The 22,401-nt window shown below is 57.9% G+C and overlaps 1 protein-coding gene across 1 annotated transcript; it reads right to left on the bottom strand.

The window, feature by feature from the left end:
* Positions 1-158: 158 nt before the first annotated feature.
* RBP1 (retinol binding protein 1) lies at positions 159-21,719 on the bottom strand. Its single transcript, XM_062178814.1, has 4 exons — positions 21,546-21,719; positions 21,018-21,196; positions 2,038-2,139; positions 159-414 (listed from the first exon to the last, which is right to left on the bottom strand). The coding sequence occupies exons 1-4, from the start codon at positions 21,616-21,618 to the stop codon at positions 361-363; spliced, it is 408 nt and encodes a 135-aa protein (XP_062034798.1). The 5' UTR covers positions 21,619-21,719; the 3' UTR covers positions 159-360.
* Positions 21,720-22,401: the final 682 nt, after the last annotated feature.

Genomic DNA, 22,401 nt, shown 5'->3' with positions numbered 1-22,401 from the left:
AACTCCCCAGTGCCAAGCCTGTGCCCCAGGGAAAGACACGCCCAGGTGCATCCTCACCTGCAGCCACCTGGCTCAAGGTCTCCCTTGGGCACACACAGGGGCCCCAGAGGGGAGACATGAACGCAGTGGGGTGTGAAGCTTCTCTCAAAACAGACATCTTGGACCGGGATCACTTTTATTGAGACAGCTTCATTTTAAGGAACGAGACAAAGACAAGAGCCAGACTCTGCTGACGGATGCTGGAGGGGAGGCTGGACAATCTGCCCCGAGCTGTGCAGAGGGGCGGGGGAGGGCGTGTGTGCTCCTGGCTCCCACATCCGAGCCACTCGATGCTTGACACCAGGGTCTTCCGCCGGAGCTTCACTGCACCTTCTTGAACACTTGCTTGCACACCACGCCCTGCACCCTCATCTCCTGAAACAAAGGCAAATGCTGGTCACACTTGGGGCTCCGCGCATTGTGGGGCACAGACCTGGAAACTGGAGACTGGCTGCTATTTCCCCCGGAGAGCTGGTTTGCACTAACGAACTGTCTGGTCAGAAGAGACCAGGCTGTGCTCCACCCTGCAGACAGAGCTGGCTGGGGGAAGAGACAGGGCTCAGACCTGGCCAGCCTGGCCCCTTGGTGCCTCCTCTCCCCCTCCAGTGTCCTCCAAAAAGCCTTAAGCATCTCAGGGCAGAGGCTGGTCCTGGGCTCAGACACATGGCTTCCAGAGGTTGCCCTGGCCCAGGGTTGCACACTAACATTAGGGTTCCAGGCTTCAGCTGCACCCTGGGAAGTGTGCAAATGCCCGGCTCCCACACCAGACCGGTTCTATCAGTGGCTCAGTGGGTGGAGCAATAATTAGAAGTTCTAAAAGGCAGCCAGCATAACGCCTCGCCCTGCCCACAGGGCCGGGGCCTGCTCAGCTCCTGCCAGCTGTGGCCAGGAGGTGATGGCAGCAGAATCCAAGGGACTTTTTTGAAGGGGGCTGGAAATTGGATGCTTTAAGCGACATTTCTTAATTTTTAAGTTGGTGGTGGAACATGCTAGAAGCCCCTAGAGGACAAGATGAAACAGGTCTGCGGCCCTCAGATGGCTGCCTCTGGCACAGAGCCACAGAGCTCCAGAGCTATGAGCTGGTGGGGATCACGTCTTCCACCCTCTTGGCTCTGCATTGAGGAAACAGACTCCTAGGGAGGAGGTGGTCCCCAGGCCAGGGCTCGTGGCCCAGGCTCTCTGTGTTAGGTTCTCCATGACCATGCACTGGGTGCCCAGTGGCAGCATCTCCCAAAAGCAATGCCCTCCTGCCTCTTCCTGGCACTCACACTTCTCAAGGCTCCTGCAGACCACAGGAGATCTTTGTGGATTCCTCTGTGGTACAGTGGCAGTTTGCAAATGAGGCCGACAGAGGGAAGGGACCTACCCATGGGCCTCCAGAAAGTTGCCAGGGATTAGAAGCTGGGTTGCCTGCACCAAGCTCCTTCTGCAAAAAGATCGTACCTGGGGAGTTCCAAGGGGGGCAAAAGGAGCAAGAAGCAGGAGTCCCCGTCATGGGACATGAGCTACATCAGCCTTTTCGGAGTTAGGGCTTTGCTGTGGATCTATGCACACTTTTCCCAGATGGTGGACTCAGCGGAAGTGCCTTTGACCCGAGGCCCCAGGATGGAGGACAGGTGAGTGGGGGTCCACCCAGAGCTGAGCAAGCATCCCCTCCCCTTGACCTAGACCACGTCCCAGTCTTTGAGCCTGTGACTGCTCCTTGGCTCTGGCCTGGCCACAGTTCAGCACGGTGCACATTTATATAAAAGCGGAATGCAGCAGACACAGCTCCTGCTGATGCTTTGTAGATGTGGCCCCTCCCCTCCGCCCTCAGAATGGACAGTTGGGTCTGCCCAGAGCCCACGTCACTCAAGCATCCTCTCCAGGTTCCTGAAGACAAGTTCCAGAGCAGAACCAAGACCCAGCCGTGGTGCCCTCTTCCAAGCTCCACTGGGACCTCCCTCCGAGTGACAAGGACCTCTGGGGCCACAGCCCAGGCGGACCCGGGGAACCTACCAGGTGCAGCTCGTCTCCCTCGATCCACTGGGTCCAGCCGCGGCCCTCCTTCTCGCCCTTCTGCACACACTCGAGCTTGTCCCCATCCCAGCTCACCGTGGTCTGCCAAGCAAGAAGCACCACTGTCAGGCCTGAGCAAGCAGCCCCTGGGGACGGGGACGGGGACGGGGGAGGGGGCAGCCCCAACCTGGATGATCCAGGATGTGCTCCGGTGCTCCTGCCAATTACATCATGGAAAATGTGCAGCCTCACATTCCCTGCCCCACCCCCCAGAAACTTTGATTAAATGCTACCGATCTGTTGTAAAATTCATGAAAATCTGCATCTATATACAAGGGTTCTTAGGGGGCAAAGTCATTGGGGATGGGGCTGCCATTGAGGGGCTGAGAATGGGGGCAGGGCTTCCTAGGGTTGAGCACAGGCCAGCTGCAGGCTGGTGAGGGCTCCTTCTCCACATCATGATGGTGCCGGGCAGGCTTCTGAGTCTCCTGCCCACCCTTGGACCCTACATCTCTGTTCATTCATTGTTCCCACTTTTCTGGGTCCTGGGACACCCCCCAAAGACCCTATCCCTGCCTTCAAAGAGTTCTCCATTCATCAGGGCAAATGAGCTTGGTAGAATTATTCCCTGGTACGCACACCTGGCTCCTAGCAGGTGCCTGCTTGCACTTCCAGGCCCGTGCTGTGCCACCTCTTTTCACAGATCAGGTGAGGGCACTTGCCACACTCACCATGGTGGGCAGTGCAGGAGCCAGATAGGAACACAGCTCCATGGGCACTGAAGCCCCCCACCCCACTACAGCTTCTTGAAGTGCTCTCACATCACCAGACCTACTGGCACAGGCTGCGGGAGCCCAGGTGAGAGTCCAGGGAAGGGGCTTCCTGGGGGACCACCACGGGATGAGGGAAGGTGCAGAGATGGGCCTGCACAAGGTTGCTCTGGAGTGGATCCAGTCACCCAGGGGACTGTGGGTGCTAAAGGCACCATGCTGCCCGTGCTCAGCAGAGCACAGATGAGCTCCAGCTGTCTCCCTCTGAATGACCTTCCCATATGGGCAGTTCCAGGTGACGAGCCCCACCTCCTCACTGTAGTGGGCAGAACTCTGCCCCTTGCTCACTGGGCTGCTCCGAGTCCATCCCGTCTCTGGGTCCCTGTGCTCCCATCAGTCATCTAAGGCCATTCTCTCTCAGAGGTACGGCTTTAAAGTTAATGTTCCAGGATACCTGTTGGCAGCAGGCTGATAAGGATCTGGGAGAGGAGAAATCTGGGAAATGGATGTGGAGAGAGCACCACTTCCTGGTGGAGGATAACGCTCCTGTCTCCTCGATCAATGATCACTATCGCCCTCTGCTGTCGGGGGGAAGCCTGCAGTGAGACGCAGGTAGGCACAGGGAGGTAGAGGGAGCCAGGCGCCTTCCCCCAGCTCTGCACAGGAGTGGGTCTGACTTCTCTGCTCCTACAGTCTGTTCACAGAGCAAGATGGGGCACGGGATGTCTTGGGGCGGCTCCTCTTCCTAGTCCAGAGACTCACTCGGGGTACAGGTGTAGCCCCAGGCCAGAGAGAAGGGGCCCCTCCAAGTCGGGACACAGTGTAGTTCCTGTCTGATGGGGCTGTCCTGGGTAAAACCACCATTGATGTGGCCACCAATCAGACGAGGCGCCCATTCACCGGTGCCTCTTCCGTGCCAGGCCTGGGTGGGGAACCAGGAGGCCAGAGATCAGTCCTTGACTTCCAGGACACCTGCTTCCTCATCAACCCCATAAGTCTTTCTCTGCTCATGCGGAAGTCCACCTGACCTACAGAGGGCGGAAGTCCACCTGACCTACAGAGGGCGGAAGTCCACCTGACCTACGGAGGGCGGAAGTCCACCTGACCTACGGAGGGCGGCAGTCCACCTGACGTATGGAGGGCTCCTGTCTCACTCGGGAAAGTGGCAATTAGACAAGTTCATGTGGTCTTGCTTCCTCAGAGACAGGGGCTCTCACATTTTGCTGTATTCTGACCAGGCTTTTTTTTTTTTTTTTCTATCAGCACACACACACACACACTCTTCTGTTAGAACAAAATTAAGATTGCATCACTTATGATTTTGCATCCTCATTTCTTTACTTATTAGAAGCAATTTCCCACTTCAGCGAATAGTCTCCATAAGCATCATTTTAATTGTTATGTAATATCCAAGAAATTGCTACATAATTTGCAGGGCCCTGCACAAAATGAAAATGAGAGGCCTCGTTCAAAAATGATTAAGTTTTTTTTCCTCTCTAATTTTCATTTATTTGAGAGGCAGAGATACAGGTCCATAGACAGACAGACAGAGACAGACATAAGACAGAGATCTCCCATCCACTGGTTCACTTCCAAAATGCCTGCAATAGCCAGGGTTGGGCCAGGCTGAAGCTAAGAGCCTGGAACTCAATCCTGGTCTCCCACATGGATGGTTGGGACCCAAGTACTTGATGCCTCCCAGGGTGAACATTAGCAGGAAGCTGGAATCGGAGCTGAACCCAGGCACTGACATATAGGGTGCAAGCGCCCCAACTGGCAGTTAAACTATTAGGCCAAATGCCCCAAAATGATTACGATGTTAAAGATGATAACAGTAGAGCATTGACTCGAGGGAGGGGTCCTTCTGACAGCATGCCTTTGAGGGACTGTGGTGGTCACAGGCCCATGAAGCCAGCCCTGGGAGTAGCTCATCACATAGGCATGCCATGATTCTGCCGATTTCCTATTCTTGGGCAGTTCGGTTATTTGCAATTCTGTGCTACTACAAACAAGACCTTCTCATAAACACAGAGTTGAACACCTATTTCTTTAGAATGTATTTCCAGAGAGATGATTGCATCAAAGAGTGTGCATATTTCTCAAGCTTTTGATAAGCATTGCTGGCATGATCTCCAGCAAGCCCGCACCTGTTAACCTTCCAACACCTGTGTCACAGCGACCGTGAGAAGAGATGCTCACTGGTGGCTCCTGCTCCACGGCTACCAAGTCACCCTTTCCGGATCACTTGGCATCTTTTAACAGAGGCCAGCTGGACAGAAACAATAATGATACCTTAGGAATAATGGCAGAATTTCTGGCACCATGATAGGCCAAGGGTGCAGGGACCAGAAGCCATTTTGGGCACAGAGAAGTCTTTGGGCCCTACCAATCCAACGTCTTAAAGGGAGGAAGCCCTATCACCTGACTACCGTGGTGCTTTCCAAGGCATGGCTTTCTCAGCCCCAATCTGCTATTCACTCGGATCCTGGCTCAGCTGGACACAGGAGAGAACACTCGGAATATTCTTGTCTGTGATGGATGTAAAGTGGTTACATGGGTTTCCCAGGGTCACTCAGCTAATGAGAGGCAGAATGTGGGCCGGAACATAGCCGCTGCAGGGCTCCAGGCCCCCTTGTTTCTCAGCCCACAGCAGGGCACCTGGCAAATACCTGCAAGATGCCTGCTGAAGTCTTTGGGAGCTGCAGAAAAAACCATGGGTGCTGCGTGATGCCTGAGCAGCCCCCTGGGGGGACACCACACAGCTCAGTCCAACCACTGCTGGGCGGGGGGCGGGGAGTCAAAGGACCACCACAGGTCGTCACAGCCCAGGGCAGGGGGTGCTGTGCCCCGAGGAGGGTTCCTGATGCACACAGCGGGTTAGCAGTGGGAGGGACGCAGACCGGATGAAGACCCAGTGGGGACTTGAGGGGTGAGCTGGTGCCGTGGAAGTCCATCCTGCATTCAAGGCTACTGGGTGTGCGGCAGCAGGTGGGGCGTAATGTCCAACCGCACAACTCAGACTCTGGCCTGAACTCTGTTTTCATGCTCTCGCACAGCCCCACGGGTCTCATCTGCTGTGTGGAGCCATCGGCGGGGTGGGGGGGGCACCTGCTGGGAAGTCCGGGGAGTCTGCCAGGCCAGAGCCTGGGTGGGCGAGGCCTGGACCTCAGATCCTCTCCCTGGCTCCTCCTGTGGAGCTCCCTCCAGCTGGATCAGGTTGGTCCAGAGATGGAAGTGAAGAGCAGGGCCACGGCCTCATGTGTAGGAGGGTCCTCTGTTCCTGGTGTTGTGACATGAACCTGGTGCCCTCAATTGCAAAAGGGGGCTAAATGCCACCTGCTGCTGGAGACTGCTCTGGCGCTGACCCCCAGCGAGTCCCATGGTATTCAGGCCCTTGTGAATGGTCCCCTGTACCAACCGGGCTTGGCCACACCACCTGCTCTGGCCCGCAGGATATGATGTAAGCAATGAAGGCACGTGCAGGCTGAGGGCGCCCCCTCTTGGAACCCAGCTGCCACATGTTAGGGCAGTCAGGGATATCCCACTAGGGCGAAAGGCCAGCTGGCGAAGCCCTGGAGGGTGAGAGCGGCCGGTTAGAGGAGAGCAAAGGCATCTAACTGAGCTCTCCGCTCAGCACAGCCTCCTGGAGCTGGAGACGTGCCCAGTTAACCACAGACCCGTGGGATTTACGGGTCTTGTCATACGCTATGACACTTTGGGATGGCTTGCTCCATGGCATTACCTAAACAGACACCTCCTCTACCAGGCTGTCCTGAGGCTTGGGCAACCAAGGTAACGCGTTTCCTGTGACACACACGGCAGCTCCCCTAGCGACCCTCCTGGGACCCAAGAACTCTCTGCCCCGCCTCTCTCCGAAGGCAGCATCACCAGAAAGGGGGCACTCAGCAGCTGCGACAAGCACCCAGCCTCACCCAGAAGCCAGGCTGAATGGCTCTTTAAGAGACCCACAACTCAGTTTCCTGGATTAATCCAGTGAACCAGGGTCTAGTGGGGACATTTCTGGCCGAGGATGACCCTGATGCTTTTCAAGCCACAGACTTGAAAGGCAGATGCCTGTGGGGGTGGGGTGGACATGGGTGCAAACCAGGGGAGAGGCACTGCTGCTGCCTGCACCCCCACCGTGGGCTCTGGGACCCCACCTTCAGAACGGAGCTCTCAGACAAGCCCAAGGACTGGGGGATGGATGGCCACCTCCATCGCAGCCCCTCACCAGGAATCGTCACCCCCTGGGCTCCCCATGTACACCTGGGCTGGAGCCCATGGCAGCTGGCTGGAAAGCCGAGCTGCTCAAAGTCTTCTGCTAAAAACTAGTAATAGCCCCCATCCCCTTGGCTCTGTCAGTTTTCCCTAGAGAGACATGTGCCAACATAGAGGAAACAGCATCCTACTACTGTGACAAGGCACTGTCACTTCAAAAGCCATCATCCAGCTCCCCTGACCACTCAGAAGCCCCAGGTGGCCCTGCTGCATGGGACTGGTGACACAGAAAGCACAGCTCCTACTGGCAGCCCAAGAGAGTGAGCGCCACGGAGATGGTGAGGCCACTTGCCCCAGCCAGGTGACGGCACTAGGAGCGCCAGACAAGTCCTCCTAATGGAACCACATCTTCGCAGTGACCCGGCACAGCCTACAAATGCTGGCTCTCAAGAAACCTGTGACATCTGTGAAGGTGCCCCACACACCTACTCCAGGGAACAGGGGGCTGCCCTCACATGTCCCCACCCTTGCCCAGTCAGCAGGCCCTTCGTGCATGGGCATACCCTGATAGGGAGGGACTAAGCCTCACCTCTGGGATGAAAGGTGGGGGGGACCTGCCTAAGGCGACTCTACCTGCAAAGGCAGAGCCATGGTCGACCTGGGGCTGCTTCCCAAGTCCCTGCTTTTAGCTCTGGGGGTGAAATGTAAAAACCAGGCAGCAAGTAGACGCTTCCTGCATGCAACTGGCTTCAGGTGCAAACTGGCCTTTCTCTCCAAGTCTCCTTTGGAAGGTATGCACGTTCCTGGGGCGATGGGGAGGTTTTCAGCCTTCGCCGCTGTGTTCAATAAGCGACCTGGTGGGAAAGCCCAGGGAACCTGCCAAGTGCCTGTGTGCCGGGAGCCTTGTGCAATGCTTCATTTAATCTTTGAGCTTTAGGGAGGATGAAAATTAGGCTTCTGTAATTTACCAGCTTGCTTCCTAGGTGCTAAGGCTTGGGCCCTAATTGAACCCCAGGAATCTGTGGCTGAGGAGTCCCAGTGCTTCCCCGGAAGCCAGCCTTGGTGGAGGGGGCAGGTAGTGAGCCCTCTTCTCCTGGGCCGTTCCTAGGGGGCTGGCAATGATATAAAACCAGCAATCAGGGGGAAATGCACATTCGGTCCATAAGCAGATTACAATAAATTAATAAGGCCTTGAAAAAATGTGAACGAGTAATGAGAGACACAAGAGCTGTTAAAGGCAACCTCTGTGAACCACCCATAGAGCCACAACGAGCGAGGCCTTTGTGGGCAGGCAAGGTCTCAAAGCTGACGGCAGGTGAGGGACAAGGCGAGAACGTGTTACAACTGAGAACCCTGGCACGCTACACACTGTTTCCCTTAAACACTCCCCGCAGTGCCCACACGGATTTAAACTGTCAGAGCCCTCCAGGTGCCAGGAAAGGCAAAGAGCAGGGTGAGGAGGCGGGAGGCGGGAGTGGGGCTGGGGAAAGTCCCAGGGCCCCATGGGACCGTGCTCAGCCAATCTGGGGACCCAGATTCAGGCAACTCGCCCTGGAGGGGGGCGGGGAGACACGGAACCTGGCAATGACGCCTCTGTGCTCCATGCTGGGGTGGGTGATGCGAGGTCAGAGAAGGCTTCCTGGAGGAGGCAACAGCATCACTGTCATTGTCACTGTCACCACCATCACCATAACGTCCAGTACTGAGTACTCATTATATGCTGGGCAGGGCATTAGGCGAGGTATGTGTCCTATAGCCATTGCCTCCTTAAGACCCCAGCTTAGCCGGCGCCGCGGCTCAATAGGCTAATCCTCTGCCTGCGGCGCAGGCACCCCGGGTTCTAGTCCCGGTTGGGGCGCTGGATTCTATCCCGGTTGCCCCTCTTGCAGTCCAGCTCTCTGCTGTGGTCCGGGAGTGCAGTGGAGGATGGCCCAGGTCCTTGGGCCCTGCACCTGCATGGGAGACCAGGAGAAGCACCTGGCTCCTGGCTTCAGATCAACGTGGTGCGCCAGCCGCAGCACGCCAGCCGCGGGGGCCATTTAGGGGTGAACCAACAGAAAAAGACCTTTCTCTGTCTCTCTCTCTCACTGTCCACTCTGCCTGTCAAAATAAATAAATAAATAAATAAATAAGAAAAAAAAAAAAAGGCCCCAGCTTACAAATGTGGATGCTGAGGCCAGACCCTCAGCCATGAAGCAGGAACACAGTTGACTCGGGAGCCTGGGTTCTCGGCTACTGTGCCCTGCAGTGACTTGGTCTAATCTGATCCTTTAAAAAAATGTTTATTTTAATCTACTTGAAATACAGGAGAGAGAGAGAGAGAGAGAGAGAGAGAGAGAGAGAGAGAGAGAGAGAATCTTCTCATTTGGTGGTTCACTTGCCAAGTGCTTGTAACAGCCAGGGCTGGGCCAGGCTGAAGCCAGGAGTCCAGAGCCCCATCTGGGTCCCCGTGTGGATTGCAGGGCCCTGCACTTGGGCCGTCCCCCACAGCCTCTCTTCCATGAGCATGAGGATCTTACAGCGTGAGCTCTGCAAGGAAATAGCTTTCAGCACTCATGGGTCCCACACCTCCTGCACACCAGACATGGTTAGAAAGGGAGGCAGGGCAGGGGCCCTGGGCTAGGGGCTCACGGGCGGCCAGGCAGGAGGACAAGCAGACAATTTCAGCAGCCGTCCAGGTCTGGGTGCCTGAGCCTCTGAAGTGGAGGCAGAGGCCCATCCGGGAAGGCTTCCTGGGGGAAGAAGGCTAGAAGTGATGCTAGAACTGACAGCAGAAAACACCTTGGGAGTTAGATTAGAAGTAGAAAGAGGAAAAAGAGGGGCCAGCATTGTGGTGTAGTAGGTAAAGCCACTGCTTGCAACGCGGCATCCCATCCGGGTGCTGGCTCCTGTTGGACTGCTCCACTTCCGATCCAGCTCTGTGCTAATGGCATGGGAGAAGCAGCAGATGGCCCAAGTGTGTGGGCCCCTGCTCCCATGTGGGAGACCTGGATGAAGCTGCTGGCTCTGACTTGGCCCAGCCCTGGCTGCTGTGGCTATCTGGACTTTTCCCAGACCTCCCTATGAAGCCTGACCCTGCACCTCCAATCCCGGAATTTGCTGGGGAGATGGCTCACAGCTTCTCTGTGAGCGCTAGCTGTGTCTGTGGCTCCAGCAGGCCGAACCTGGCACCATGGGAAATCCAGATGCTTGCTTCTCTGGCCTCGGCCACCTCCAGCCAGTCCAGGAGTCAGCTATTACCATTTCTATCAGCTATTATCACCTCTATCCTACCAGCCCCCCCTTTTCTTTTTGAAGCACTGAAATATCCCAAGCATTGCGGCTGCTTGTTCTGCCACAGACTGGCCTCCTAGAAATGGCTCAGCCATTGCCACGATTTCGTCCTAAGTCTCTGAGGCTTGGCATGCCAGGCACCACACCCAGGGCCCTCCAGCCAGGAAGAGTGGAAGTCCCGGTTTAAGCCCCTTCTGCCTGACGGCGAGCCCAAGGCCTGCACACTGTCCCCACATGAGTGTCCTGTGGCTACAGACAGGTACCATGACTGTTGAAAAGTGTGGTGGGCTGCAGGCCCGGGGCTGGCCTAGCCATGGGACAGTGGCTCACCTGCCCAGGTGGGCATTCAGGAAGGACTCGGTGACAGCCTTGGAACTCCAATCCAACCCCACCTCTTTCTAGCTGGATGACCCTAAGCAATGCATCCGACCTCTCTGGGCCTCCACTTCTCCATCTGCACAATGGGGCCAGTGAACTCTGCCACAGAGCAGAGCCATCAGGATGAAATGAAACTAGGGGCGTGCAGGACCTTCTTTGGGGCAGGATACACAAAATTCCAGGCAAGCAGTAGCTCCCCTCTGCTCTTGGCCTCCCCCAGCCTATTCCCTGGGGGTCTGCAGACCAGCCTCTGCTCTCCCTAACCCCACTAGCTCGTCTCAAGATGACAAGGGGTCGCTTTACATGAGTGCCCCCACACTCCAAACTAGTCTTTTGGAGGACACCCTTCACAGGGTGAAAGGATTATGAATAACAGTTCAGGGCTGGGCAGGCAGGGCAGCGGTTAAGCCACAGCTTAGGACACCCACATCCCTTACTGGAGTTCTGGTTCTGCTTCCGGTTCTACCATTCCCACTCCTGCACACCCTGGGAGGCAGCAGGTGATGGCTCAAGTACTTGGGTCCCTATTGCCCATGCGGGAGACCCAGATGGGTTTCTGGCTCCTGGCTTCAAACTGGCCCAGCTCTGGCTGTTGTGGGCAATTGATAGAGATGAGCCCTCTCCCCACCCCCACCACCCACCCCTTCTCTCTCTCTCTTTCTCCATCACTCCGCCTTTCAAATAAATAAAACCTTACAAAACAAACATGGCAATGCCGGAGCAGCTGCATCGCAGGTTTGCCTGCACACCGGCATCTGAACCTCCGCATGAAGTTGGCCTCCTCTACTTTATCCCTACCCCCATTTCACAGACAAGGCACAGAGAGGCGAAGTACCCTGCTAAGTTTATCCAGGGAAGCGATGAGGTCATAAAAGCAACCGTCTGGCCCCACACCTCGAAGGGATCTGGGCTACAGCTGAGCCAGAGCTTGAAGCTGGGGTTCCCAGCCTGCAGGGCTGGGATCCCACAATACCTCTCCTTCACTGGGGGATACTGCAGTTTAGGTTTCAAAAGCCTCACCAAGCGATTAATTCAGAGCGCTCACCCCTGGAGATACCCACTGGTACATCTCTCCCTGGTCACAGTCTCGAGTGAGGTGTCCAAGTTCAAATCCCAGGGCCCCCCAGCTGCCTGATGGAACAAAAGGTATCTCTGTTTTGCACGTCACCTTTTTCATATATAATATAAAAAGAATTCTGGCACCTTCATCATAGAATTATGAGGATCAAAAGAATTAATGCATGGGGAATGTTTAAAAGAATTCCTGGCACAGGGGAACTGCCCAGTGAACATGAGCTCCTGCTAAACGGTACGGGGCTCTTGCAGTAATAGGATCAAGAACAGCCATTTGTATTGTTTGAGGTTCTGCTATGTTCACTTAACCTGAATGGAACGCACACGCTGCAGCCCACCGCGCGAGGCATGGAGATGTGCCGGTGTGGGCCCCGCTGTCCAGAGTCTCAGATGCAGTCACAAGCAACACCAGTGCCCTAAGCGCAGCACCTGCAGCGAGGTACGGGGGGAGGGGGGATGGCAGTGGGATGGGAGCAACCGAGCAGTCAAGACTGAGCGGAGTCTCCCAGGAGAAAGCACAGGAGGGGTCGTCCCAGGGACGCGAGCAGAGGGTGGCAAGTGAGGACACCCATACGTTGGCGTGTGTGTGTGTGTGTGGGGGGGGTTTCTCCCGCACCAGGGGGGAGGGAGGGAATGGGGCTGGAAGATCCTGGCCAGCACTGGGTGTTGAGCTGTGAGCGACTCGCCCACCTGCCCTTCCTCGCTGGGGCAGGTCGGGCGGCAGTGTTGAGGATGGCAGAGGGAGATCAGTGCGATTGGACTGCAGTAATTGACAACAGAATCCAGGCACAGCGTGGAGCCTGGCGCATGGCACACACGGGGGCAATGCCGGTGACTGCCACCATTACTGCTCCCAGGTAAGACGTTCAGAGCAGTGGGGCTGGGAACGGGGAAGGGACGCAAGAGCAGAATCTGTGAACACGTTGACTCGTTGCCGGTAAACGCGTCCCTCTGACCTTCCCAGCGACCCTCACGTGGCTAGCGGGCGCTCTGTGGGATTCAGAAGCCGCCATCTTTCTAACCACGCATGGTCATTCACATTTAGGAACACCAGCTGCTGACGGCCTATTCAAAAACCACACCAAGCCAGGAGTCAGAGATATCTGAAGCCAAAGCCAGCAGCGTGGCCTTGGCCAGGACCTCCGATTCCCTCCAGGGCCGCTGGGGGGATTAAACAGAGATGCAGGAGAGCAGGGTGCTGCCCGCGGTGGGGTCGGCCCAGGGGCAGGGGCAGGTGGCTACGCGCATGCGGGTTAATGCCCCCGACTGTTACACAGAGGCCTTTGTACAAATAGACAGAGTAGGTCTTTTGTTTGTGTACTTTGAATGGTTTTTCCTGGAATATAATCCTGCAAGTGGGATTTCTGAGTCAGGGTAAGACAATTTCCTGACTCACTGCCATTGGCAGACAGGATTTCTTCCCCACTTTCCGAGGGCAGGGCCACTTCCCCTGCAGGGCTGGTGAAGATGGGCTTTGGAGCCTGGGTTCTCACCAGCCCCACCTTCCTGCTGGTCTCGTCCATTGTAGCTCAGCCCCGAGTGCGCCTGGCCGGTCCTCGGACCCTCGGGCCAGGAAAGAGAGAAGGTGATGAGAGGCAAGGGAGGAAGAGGGGATGGAAAGAGCGAAGGAACAAAGGAAGAAATCAAGAAAGGAAGGAGGCAGAGACACAAGGAAGGAAAGGCTCAGATCCAAGACGCCAGCGCTCTAAGGTCTTTGCACGTTATGGCTGACACGTGAGAAGTCTTTGATGTTTAACAAAAATGATTGTCATCATGGAGGCACTCCAGGGTTCCTCTTTCATGGACAAGGGATTGCATGGGTGTGTGTGTGTGTGTGCACCTGTACATGCACTCCAGCACAGCTCCATTTATACAACAGAGACACCTGTGAAAACCATTCGCAGAAAACGGGCTATAGTGAATCAGGCACCATCCTTGCTCCCAGGGGACTTCTTAATCAACTCCAAGTCAAAAGTGCCAGCAAGTCGCCCAGTGCAAGCAAAATGCCAGCAGCAGGCCCTGGGCTGCAGGCGCTGGCTCCCGGAGGGCCATGCGCCATGGGGGTGGGCCGCCCAGTTTATGTCTAGGCATAAACTCCCTCTACCCCCTTAACTCTTCCCACCAACAGGACCCTGGGGATCATCACGGACACACAGCCTCTGGATGCCAGGAGGGCTCCCTGCCCCCCCCCGCCCCCCCCCCCCCCCCCGGTGAGGAGCAGTGCAAAGGGGAGTGGGGGGGGGCGGGGGGCGAGGAGTGACTCCAGTACTGCTCGGCCCCGTGTGTCTGGGAGGAGGGAGGAGGGTGCAAGGATGACGGTGAAGTCCACGCCCCCCAGCAGGCTTTCCCACACGCCTCTCCCTTCCCTCCAGGGCACACGCCCTCGGCTTCTGTTGGGCCCAGGCTGTGAGTGCCCACAGTGTTAGTCAGAAGCCAAACAGCCCAATCCTGAGAGAGCTTCAAAGAGCAGCCAGTGAGTAAAGTTTCACTGGCACCCGCGGAGCGAGCAGCACGGGCCTGGCACCCACCCCTCTGTGACCCCTTGGAATGCAGACTGGCAGGCCTGTTGCTACGTATGTACTTCCGAGGTGAGGTAGCTCCCACCAGGCTGCCTGCTTCCCTCCCTCTTGGGACCCGCCGCCATGCTGGGAGGGGGCCCAAGCGGCCAGCAGGGGGCGTAGGAGGGGATTTCCCCCAGCTCCTGGCTGACAGGGCCCAGGCTGGGACCAGCCATCGCCTCTGGCCCTGCCCAAACTGCAGATCTGGGAACCAAATAAAGGCCCCCTGGTACCTGGAGGCACTAAGGGCTGGGTGGTTTGTCACACAGAGATAGGAGACCAGAGGACAGAGTTCACTGCCCCATTCATTTCTGTGACGGTCCCTGCAGCAGGGTGCTACCGCTGGCTCCTTTTTAAGAGTGAGGACACTGAACTCAGAGGGATATTGTACGTGTGCCAAGGAACACGGCTGGGAGGTGGAATCCAGGCCCGGGCCAGAGCCAACGCCCCTAGCTGCCCTGTGGTGCCCCAACCTGGCTGCTGCGAGTGAGACTGGCGTCCCCAGGGACAGGGCTGTGGCTCTCCCCTGCCCTTCATCCCCAAGTTATCCACTCAATTGTGATGGGGACATCTCAGTAGCCTGGGCCTGGGCCTGGGCCAGCTGCTTCCTCACTTTTCTCAGTAATTTGGTCTGGAAGCTTCTTAGAGACACAAGCTCTCAGGCCCCACCCCAAACCTCGGCAGTTAGGAACTCTGGGTGGGGGTAGGGCCTGCTCAAGTTTGAGAATGGCTGCTCCAAGGCTCCTGGGAGTGAGGCTGGAAGTCTTGGGATGTTTTCAGACGCAAAGAATGGAAACCAGCTCACACAGCTTAAGGGGGGAGAACAGGAATGGGTTGGCTTCCATACCAGGGACACTTAGGAGCGACTTGGTGTTAGGAACTTCAGGCACCCTCCAATGCTGCACCTGCTCTGTCTCCCTCCCTCCCTCCCTCTCTTCCGGGCCCCTCTTATGCTTTCCTGCTACTGAGTTTCTCCCTGCAGCCAGGGCAGGTGGGGTGAGCGGACTGGCGTCAGAGAGCGCCAAGTTTCCATCATACCAGCTCATCAGAAGAGGGAACAGAACTCCCCTCTCTCGCAGGGTCCCCGAACTAAATTCCAGGAAGGGGTGTGATTGGGCCAGCTGGAGGCAGGTGCACAGTCATGGGACAGGCCAAGGGACAGCTGGGGGCACCCTGCCTGGCAGAAGGTGCTTAGTTCCAGCCACCAGGAATCTACACAGCGAGCAGGGGTCAAAAAAAAAAAAAAAAAAAAAAGGCGGTGGGGGTAGGGGAGCCATGGTGGTCAGAAAAACAAATGGCTGTAGCCCACCCAATAAATCACCAACCAGCAACAATAGCTATGCCCTGACCCTCACTCTCTGGGACTGGAAGGGCCCCGGGGCCTGTTCTGCACATAGCATTGTCTCTTCAGAACAGTGCCTTCCTGCATTCCCATAGCCCTCAGATTCTGCCTTGTGAGACAGGCAGAGCAGGCATCATGGTACCCATTTTGCAGATGTGCAAATAGAGGCAGGGTGTCCGTTCAGTAACAGAGACAGATTCAAAAGCAGACGCTCCGACTGTAACACCAGCGCTCACACCAGGCCTTGTCCACACTGCGTGTGCTCACCTCCGGCTTGTAGTGTGGCTCACTCACCAGAAGGGCCTGGCTCTGGCCCTCGGTGGAACTCTGTGGGAGGCGGCTGTCCAGGCGGACAGGTTAGAACCGTCCCTCTGCCATGGGCCAGCCAGGAGGCCCTGGGCTTCACCTCTCTGAGCCTGGGATTCCCATCTGTCAGATGCGTACAATGATATCTACAGAGGAGCATTTGTTGTGGGCTTCAAAGGAGAAAAGGCACCCGAAGCACTTGGTACTTAGCAAAGATTTAGCAGGAGCCCTTGTCTTCGGTTCCTGCCCCATAAAGCCCCAAGCCTAACAAACCACTGTGGCTTGCGAAAGCTACTTTGTGAAATTTATTTGGGTTGCTTTAATTCTTCTTTTTGTAATCCTCCAAGGCTGCTGACACTGATTTCAAAGGTCGGAGAACTTTCTCTAAGACATGAAAGAGACCCTGTGTTTCCGTCCTGGCGTGGACCCAGCTGAAAACCAGGGGCCTGATCCGGGCCAGGGCACTACTCAGCCGGCTCCCCGGTCCAATGGCACACTCACCCCTGCAGCCCAGGGAGCTCCTTTCCCCACCGGCCCTGGGTTCTTCAAAACAAAACAAAACAAAACAAAAAAAAGAAGTCTCTCGAATGGGTGGAGGACAGGATGAGCGGCCGGCTGGTGTTTAAAGCGTGCTCAGCAGTTGGGTGGGTTTGTGTCTTATTACACAGACTTAGATGGACAGACAGATGTAAGGAAGTCCGATAACGAAGGGAAGAAGACAGAGAGGGTTAAACAGGAACACAGAGGGAAGCTGCTGACCGCCACACACGTCGGTCCCAGTCCCGGCCGCTCGGCTCCCCCTACCGCACCTGGGAAGGCAGCTGGGATAGCCCGAGGACTCGGGTCCCCTGCCATCCACATGGAAGACCTGGATGGAGCTCCGGGCTCCTGGCTGTGGCCTGGCCTATCTGAGGAGTGAACCAGCAGATGGAAGATCTCTTTGTCTCTCTGTGTCTCCCTTTCTGTCGCTCTGCCTTTCAAACAAAATCTTAAAAAATAGGATGCAGAAAATATATAAGCATTGATGTGCAAAGGTGCCTAAGAAATATCATTGAGTGATCAAATCCTGTGCAGAAAAGGGTCCCTCGCTCCCTGCCCCTTCCCCGCCCTCTGGCTGTAGATGGAGATACGGACCAATCAACAGCTAGGTGCATACTTGGGGGGGCGTTTCCTGACAGAGCCAGCCAAACAGGGGAGGGATGACCTGGGGCGTGGGGGAGGGGCCACACTCTCTCTTGCTATCTGAGTTTTTTCCTTTCATAATAAAAACAAAGAGGGCGGTGGGAAGCGGAAGGCAGGCCTGTGGCGGGGTCAAACCAAGTTCACAGCTGGATCTGAAGTGGAGGCCTCAGCGGGAGTGAGCGGGAGGCGCCAGGACCTTGGGCGAACAAAGCAGCCTCCTCCAAGGAAACCTGGCCCAGTGTCCACTGTGCGGTTCGATGACAAATGGCTGCCCACTCCCGCAGCGCAGCACCGGCTCGGGGCTGTGATTCCTGGTCTTCTGCCACAGCTGCTCCTGCTCTGCTGGGAACAGAGGCCCTCCCAGGGGCTCCCTCGCCCAGGAGTGGGGTGCCCCGCCCAGCCCTCCTGTGCTAGGTTCTGGTGGCTCCCTGGGGCCTCATCTTCCATCCTAACAGCCCAAAGGGCACGCAGCAGGCAGTGGAGCCGCCCAGCCCCCATGCAGGTCCCCCCAGATGGCAATCCCTGCGGCCCATGGGGCGTCTAAAACCAGGACAGAGCGGACTGGGACTGCGGGCAGGGTGACGCTGGACCACGCAGATCTGCAGCCACCCCAGCCTGGGAGACCACAGCGCCTTTCCAAGGTGGTCGGGGCAGGGGTCACAGCGCCCACAGGGGTCGCACCGTGGAGTGAACCAGTGAACCGTCAAGGGGCACGAGGCCTTGACGCCTGATGTTACGGTTTAGCCATTTTTCACTGCGATGCAGTGAGAGATGGTTCTTCATGGCAGAGCTGAGCTCTCTTTGCTTGCAAAACACCCACGGGGCTGCTGAAACAGACTGTGGGCCCACGCCTCCATTCCAGCTCTGCAGGTGTGGGGTGTAGGCGCAGAAGGTGGCTTCCCAAGAGGTTCCCTGCGATGCTGCTGTCACGGTCACCGCGTTGGGACCCACTGCTCTACAGAGACAATGACTAACGACCATCTGATCCCGGATCTGAGGTACAGGGCGGGGTGAGGACTGGAGTAGCCTGGAGAACGCCCCCTGTCACTGGAGCCGCTGTGACAGCATCTCCGGGATCCACACGGTGTACGGATCCACGGTGCCCAGTGTTTATTTTGGTCAGAGCCATAAGAAAAATGAATGCCTCTATGGAATCTTACGCTCTTTGGCAATCATTGGCAACCGACTCTGAAATATTTCTAGCAGCATGCAGGCCAAATGAAACACAGATGCAGGCCAGACCCACAGGCTGGTGGACAAGGCTCCCGTGGAAAGGGGCAGATCCCCAGCCTCTGGCCTTTTGGGGTGTGACTCGGCCTGGCCACGCCTCTTTCAGCAAGGGCTCCTCTCTGCTGCCACACTTTGCACACCCTCCTGCCACACCAGAGCATTTGCAGCCTGCCCCCGCTCACCTCCACGCCCCTCCCCAGCGAGGCTGTTTGTGGTCTCAGCACCTTTGCCCCCACTTAGCTGAGGGGACTTTCCTGACCACTGGGTCCCCTCCCCAGCTCTGTACCCCTCAACCTGCTGTGCTCCCAGCATGCACCGGGAGAATCCCGACACCAGCCAGGGCACCCAGGAGCACTGGCACCTCCATATCCCCAGGGCTGAGCTTAGGGCCTGGCACGGGACAGGTCTGAAATAACAGTGGCCAAATAAGAGAACACACCTTCCTGGGCTTCTGAGAACACACCTTTCTGGGCTGCTGCTCCTGGCTGGTGGGTGCCGAGTGGAGGGGGCAGAAGGGGTAGCCTAGGACCCCCAGGGGCCCTCGGAGACCTCAGCCAGGCCATGGCACCCAGCTCCCTTCCTTCATAAGCTGCAGGAACAACAGCTGCTCTGGTGTGGTTCCTCTGCTCCTGTCCCCAGCCGTGCTCTTCACAGTGGTCTGAGCTGCACACCGCAGCCCCAGAGAAGGGCATGTCTGCACTGCAGGGGGCCAAGGAACAGCCGGGAGCAGGGCAGGGGGCTATCCTGCCTCCCGGCAGCCAAGGACAGGGTGAGTGGGTGGCAGATGACTTGGCAGTGGGCTTTCCTGAGGCCTGGAGCCAAGAAGCCAATTCCATCCAGTTTGTCCGGCACTAGGCTCCCCTGCCTGCCTACCGTGGACTTGAGGCCAGCGTGAGAAGAGGTGGCCACTGCCCTTTCTTTGTCTCCAAACCCCTCCCTTCTACAGCAAAATGCAGTGATCACCTCCTCCAGAAGCCCTCTTGGGATGCCCTCTGCTGGGTGGCTGCCATCCTCGGACCCTGGGACTTCCCTTTGTCACCACGGAGCACACAGGGACGCACCACAAGGACTGTGTATTGGATGTCAGGGACTGTAACTTGCTTTGCTGTCCTGTGCCTGGGTCAGTGACCAGCCCGTGAGGCAAGTGGACGCACGCTACAGGGGTCCACTCCAGCCTTCCCACTGCCACCCGCTGAACCTCTCGACAGTCACACAGCAAAACGTGCTGCCTCGGTTTTCTGAACATTAAAATGAGACTGAAGAGGGTATCAGGAAGATCCAGTGGGTTCATATAGAGAAGTCTGACAGTCCTGTGAGCACCCCATGGGTGAACTGGGGACCAGGACGGTGCCTTGGGGGCAGAGCTCGGTGCAGTGGGCCAGGGCGGTCTGCAGGTCTCTCCTCAGGCCTTGAGACTTTCAAAGGCTCAGCCTGCCTTCTCCCAAGGCCAAGGCCGCTCCTGCTGCCGACTCCCCCCCCCCCCCCCCATCACTGCAACACAACCTCAGCGGCCGGCCCCTCTCCAAGCACAGGCCTAAGGGGCTCAGCTGGCTGTCCTCAAAGGCTGCCAGCAGAGGGGCCAGGCCCAGAGGGGGGGAGGGGGCTTCAGCATTGGAAGCCCCAGGGCTCCAGTTCCTCCTTTTCGCCAAGCGCCCCTCAGCCTGTTCCCCAGCATGACGTGGGGTTACTGATGGCTCCCTCCCAGGCCGTGGGGAAGATGACCAGCACCGTGCGGGGCACATGGGGCAGTGGGAAAGACGCTCGGTGAATGGTAGAAGGGCTGGGCAGGGCTGGCTCAATAAGCAAGATGGCTCCCCAGGCTGAGCATCAGCCAGTTCCGGACTCGACACTGTGGAAGGGACGACGGGAGGGCCTTGACCTCCCTGTGGCCCGGGAATGTGATGCGGCCTGGGGCTGACCAGAAGGTCAGCGCTAATTGGGGTCTCCTGGTCACCAGCTTCCCATCCTTGGGGGAGGGGGAGGGGAGGCTGGAGGACCTCTCCTCCCCCACTGCTGCTTCCTCTGGCTTGCGCTGCAGGGACAATGACCTCCTGGTAGGTGTTGGCTGGCAAGGATCAAAGCCCTCTCAGTGGGCAGCGGGTGGGGGCAGGGGAACTCCACAGCCAAATCCCAGCTTTGGGGCCAGGAGGGCTTCCTGTGGGGATCACGGTGCCCCTGCCTCCTGCAGTCACTTCAGGCTGGGTCACCCCCCAGGGCTTGCCTGTGTTTCTTCTCCCCTGCTCCCCCCCCTCCCCCACCTCCCCAGCCCTTCCCAGGGCCAGAAGAACAGAGGCCGCCCACTTGCATGGTATTCAGCCCCTCCCTCGCTGTGCAGCTCCGGACCTGTTCCCTCATCTCTCTGAGCCTTTCTTCCTCTCTAAAATGGGCAAGTTCATGTCTCCCTCTGCCTGAGGCTTGGGTGATGTCATGTGTGCCGAGCGCCTGCGCACAGCAGAGACTCCAGACGGTTTTCACAACTCTTAGCAATCGCTTTGCACGGAAGCGGTCCGGAGGCCTGATGTTTGTGTGCTGCCTCCCCTGGGGCTGGGAGTGGGAAGATCCGGGGTCCCTCCAAACGCAATAGCCCTGGCTCCCCTCCCTCGTGAACCAGCCCAGCCCATCGGGCAGCCCACGCGCGGGAATCCTCACCATGCACTTGCGGTCGTCTATGCCGGTCAGATCCTCTTCAAACTCCTTCCCGACGTGGAAGTCCATGATGTAGTTCCTGAAGGTGCTCAGCGTGCGGATGATCATGTGGTCCCCGTCCTGCACGATCTCTTTGTCTGGCTTCAGCAAGTTGGCGATTTTGCGCAGGGCCACATTGACATCTGTAGGGAGTGCGAGGGCAGAGAGGGGCAGGGAGACTCAGAACCAGTCCCGGGGAGGGGGACCACCCCCAGCGGAATACCAAGGGGGCGTTCCGGGTCGCTGGCGCGGTCTTTGCACGCAGCCGGTCTGCGTCTCTTTATTCTCGCAACAAAGTTTTCTGCCCTCAGGTTCATCCTTTACAAACAGAAACTAGCACACCAAGCCCGCTGCACTAATTAAATTACCCACGCGCGGAGCCAACCAGCAGATAGTTGCCACCAATTAGCCCTAACAAGCCGGGTTGCGGTTCGCAGCCCGCTGGCCGCCCCGGCTGGCTCCCGGAGCGGCCGGCGGGGCGCCCCGGCTTACCCAGGGCGCGCAGGTACTCCTCGAAATTCTCGTTGGCCAGCATCTTCCAGTACCCGGTGAAGTCGACCGGCATCTCGGGCAGGGACCGGGGCGGCTGGGCCACGGAGCAGGCGGGCGAGGCTGCCGACGCGATCCGGGTGGTGGGCGGCCCGGAAATGCGCGCCCTCGGGGGACAGGGGGCTCGGCGGGGCGGCGACAGCTGGGTTCCGAGCGCGCACAAAGCCCCGTGGGAGGATCCAACGTAGCCGTGGCTCCTCCCCTCGGCGGGGCCGGGGGCGGGGACGTCGAGGGCCCGGGGCTGCTCTGGCCCGCAGCCGCCTGGGCACACGCCCTCAGCTCGCTTGGCTGTAAAGAGACGGGCGGTGGCGGGAGGCGGGGACTGCTTCCGTGGCCCCAACTCCGCGGCTCCCGAGGGGCCCCTTCCCACTCCGCATTCAGCGGTCCCCCGAGGTCCCAGCCCCTCGGGGTTAGGAAGAGGTCGGCGCAGGGCTGAGTGTGAGCGGCCGGGGAGGCTAGCGCCGGGCGCCGTCCACGGTCTCCCGAGCACAGGCGAGGTTCCCGGGCCACGCGCTCTGCGGTCGGACACCAGGGCCGTACGCAGATGTCAGTGGTCACCCATCGACGGCCGGTGATCTTTCCTCCTCCTCCTCCCAGAGGCAGCTCTGTGCCCCACGCCGCTCTGCACCGGGCCTTGCTCTCACTGGGAGCGTTCTGGTTCCCGATCCCTGCGTCCTTTGGCGGCGCGTTCCGCTGTTTGTCCAGCGGGTCCCCTCTCGCCGCCACCTCTGTGCTTTGCGGTGCTGCGCTGTCGGAGGCATCGCCGCGGGGGCGATCTTTGCTGGCAGCCCATCTGCCA

Source organism: Lepus europaeus, chromosome 2 (genome assembly GCF_033115175.1).
Source record: "Lepus europaeus isolate LE1 chromosome 2, mLepTim1.pri, whole genome shotgun sequence".
NCBI classification, from domain to species: Eukaryota; Metazoa; Chordata; class Mammalia; order Lagomorpha; family Leporidae; genus Lepus; species Lepus europaeus.
Note: the sequence above shows the minus strand (reverse complement) of the source record. Positions and strands in the feature narration are given on the sequence as shown.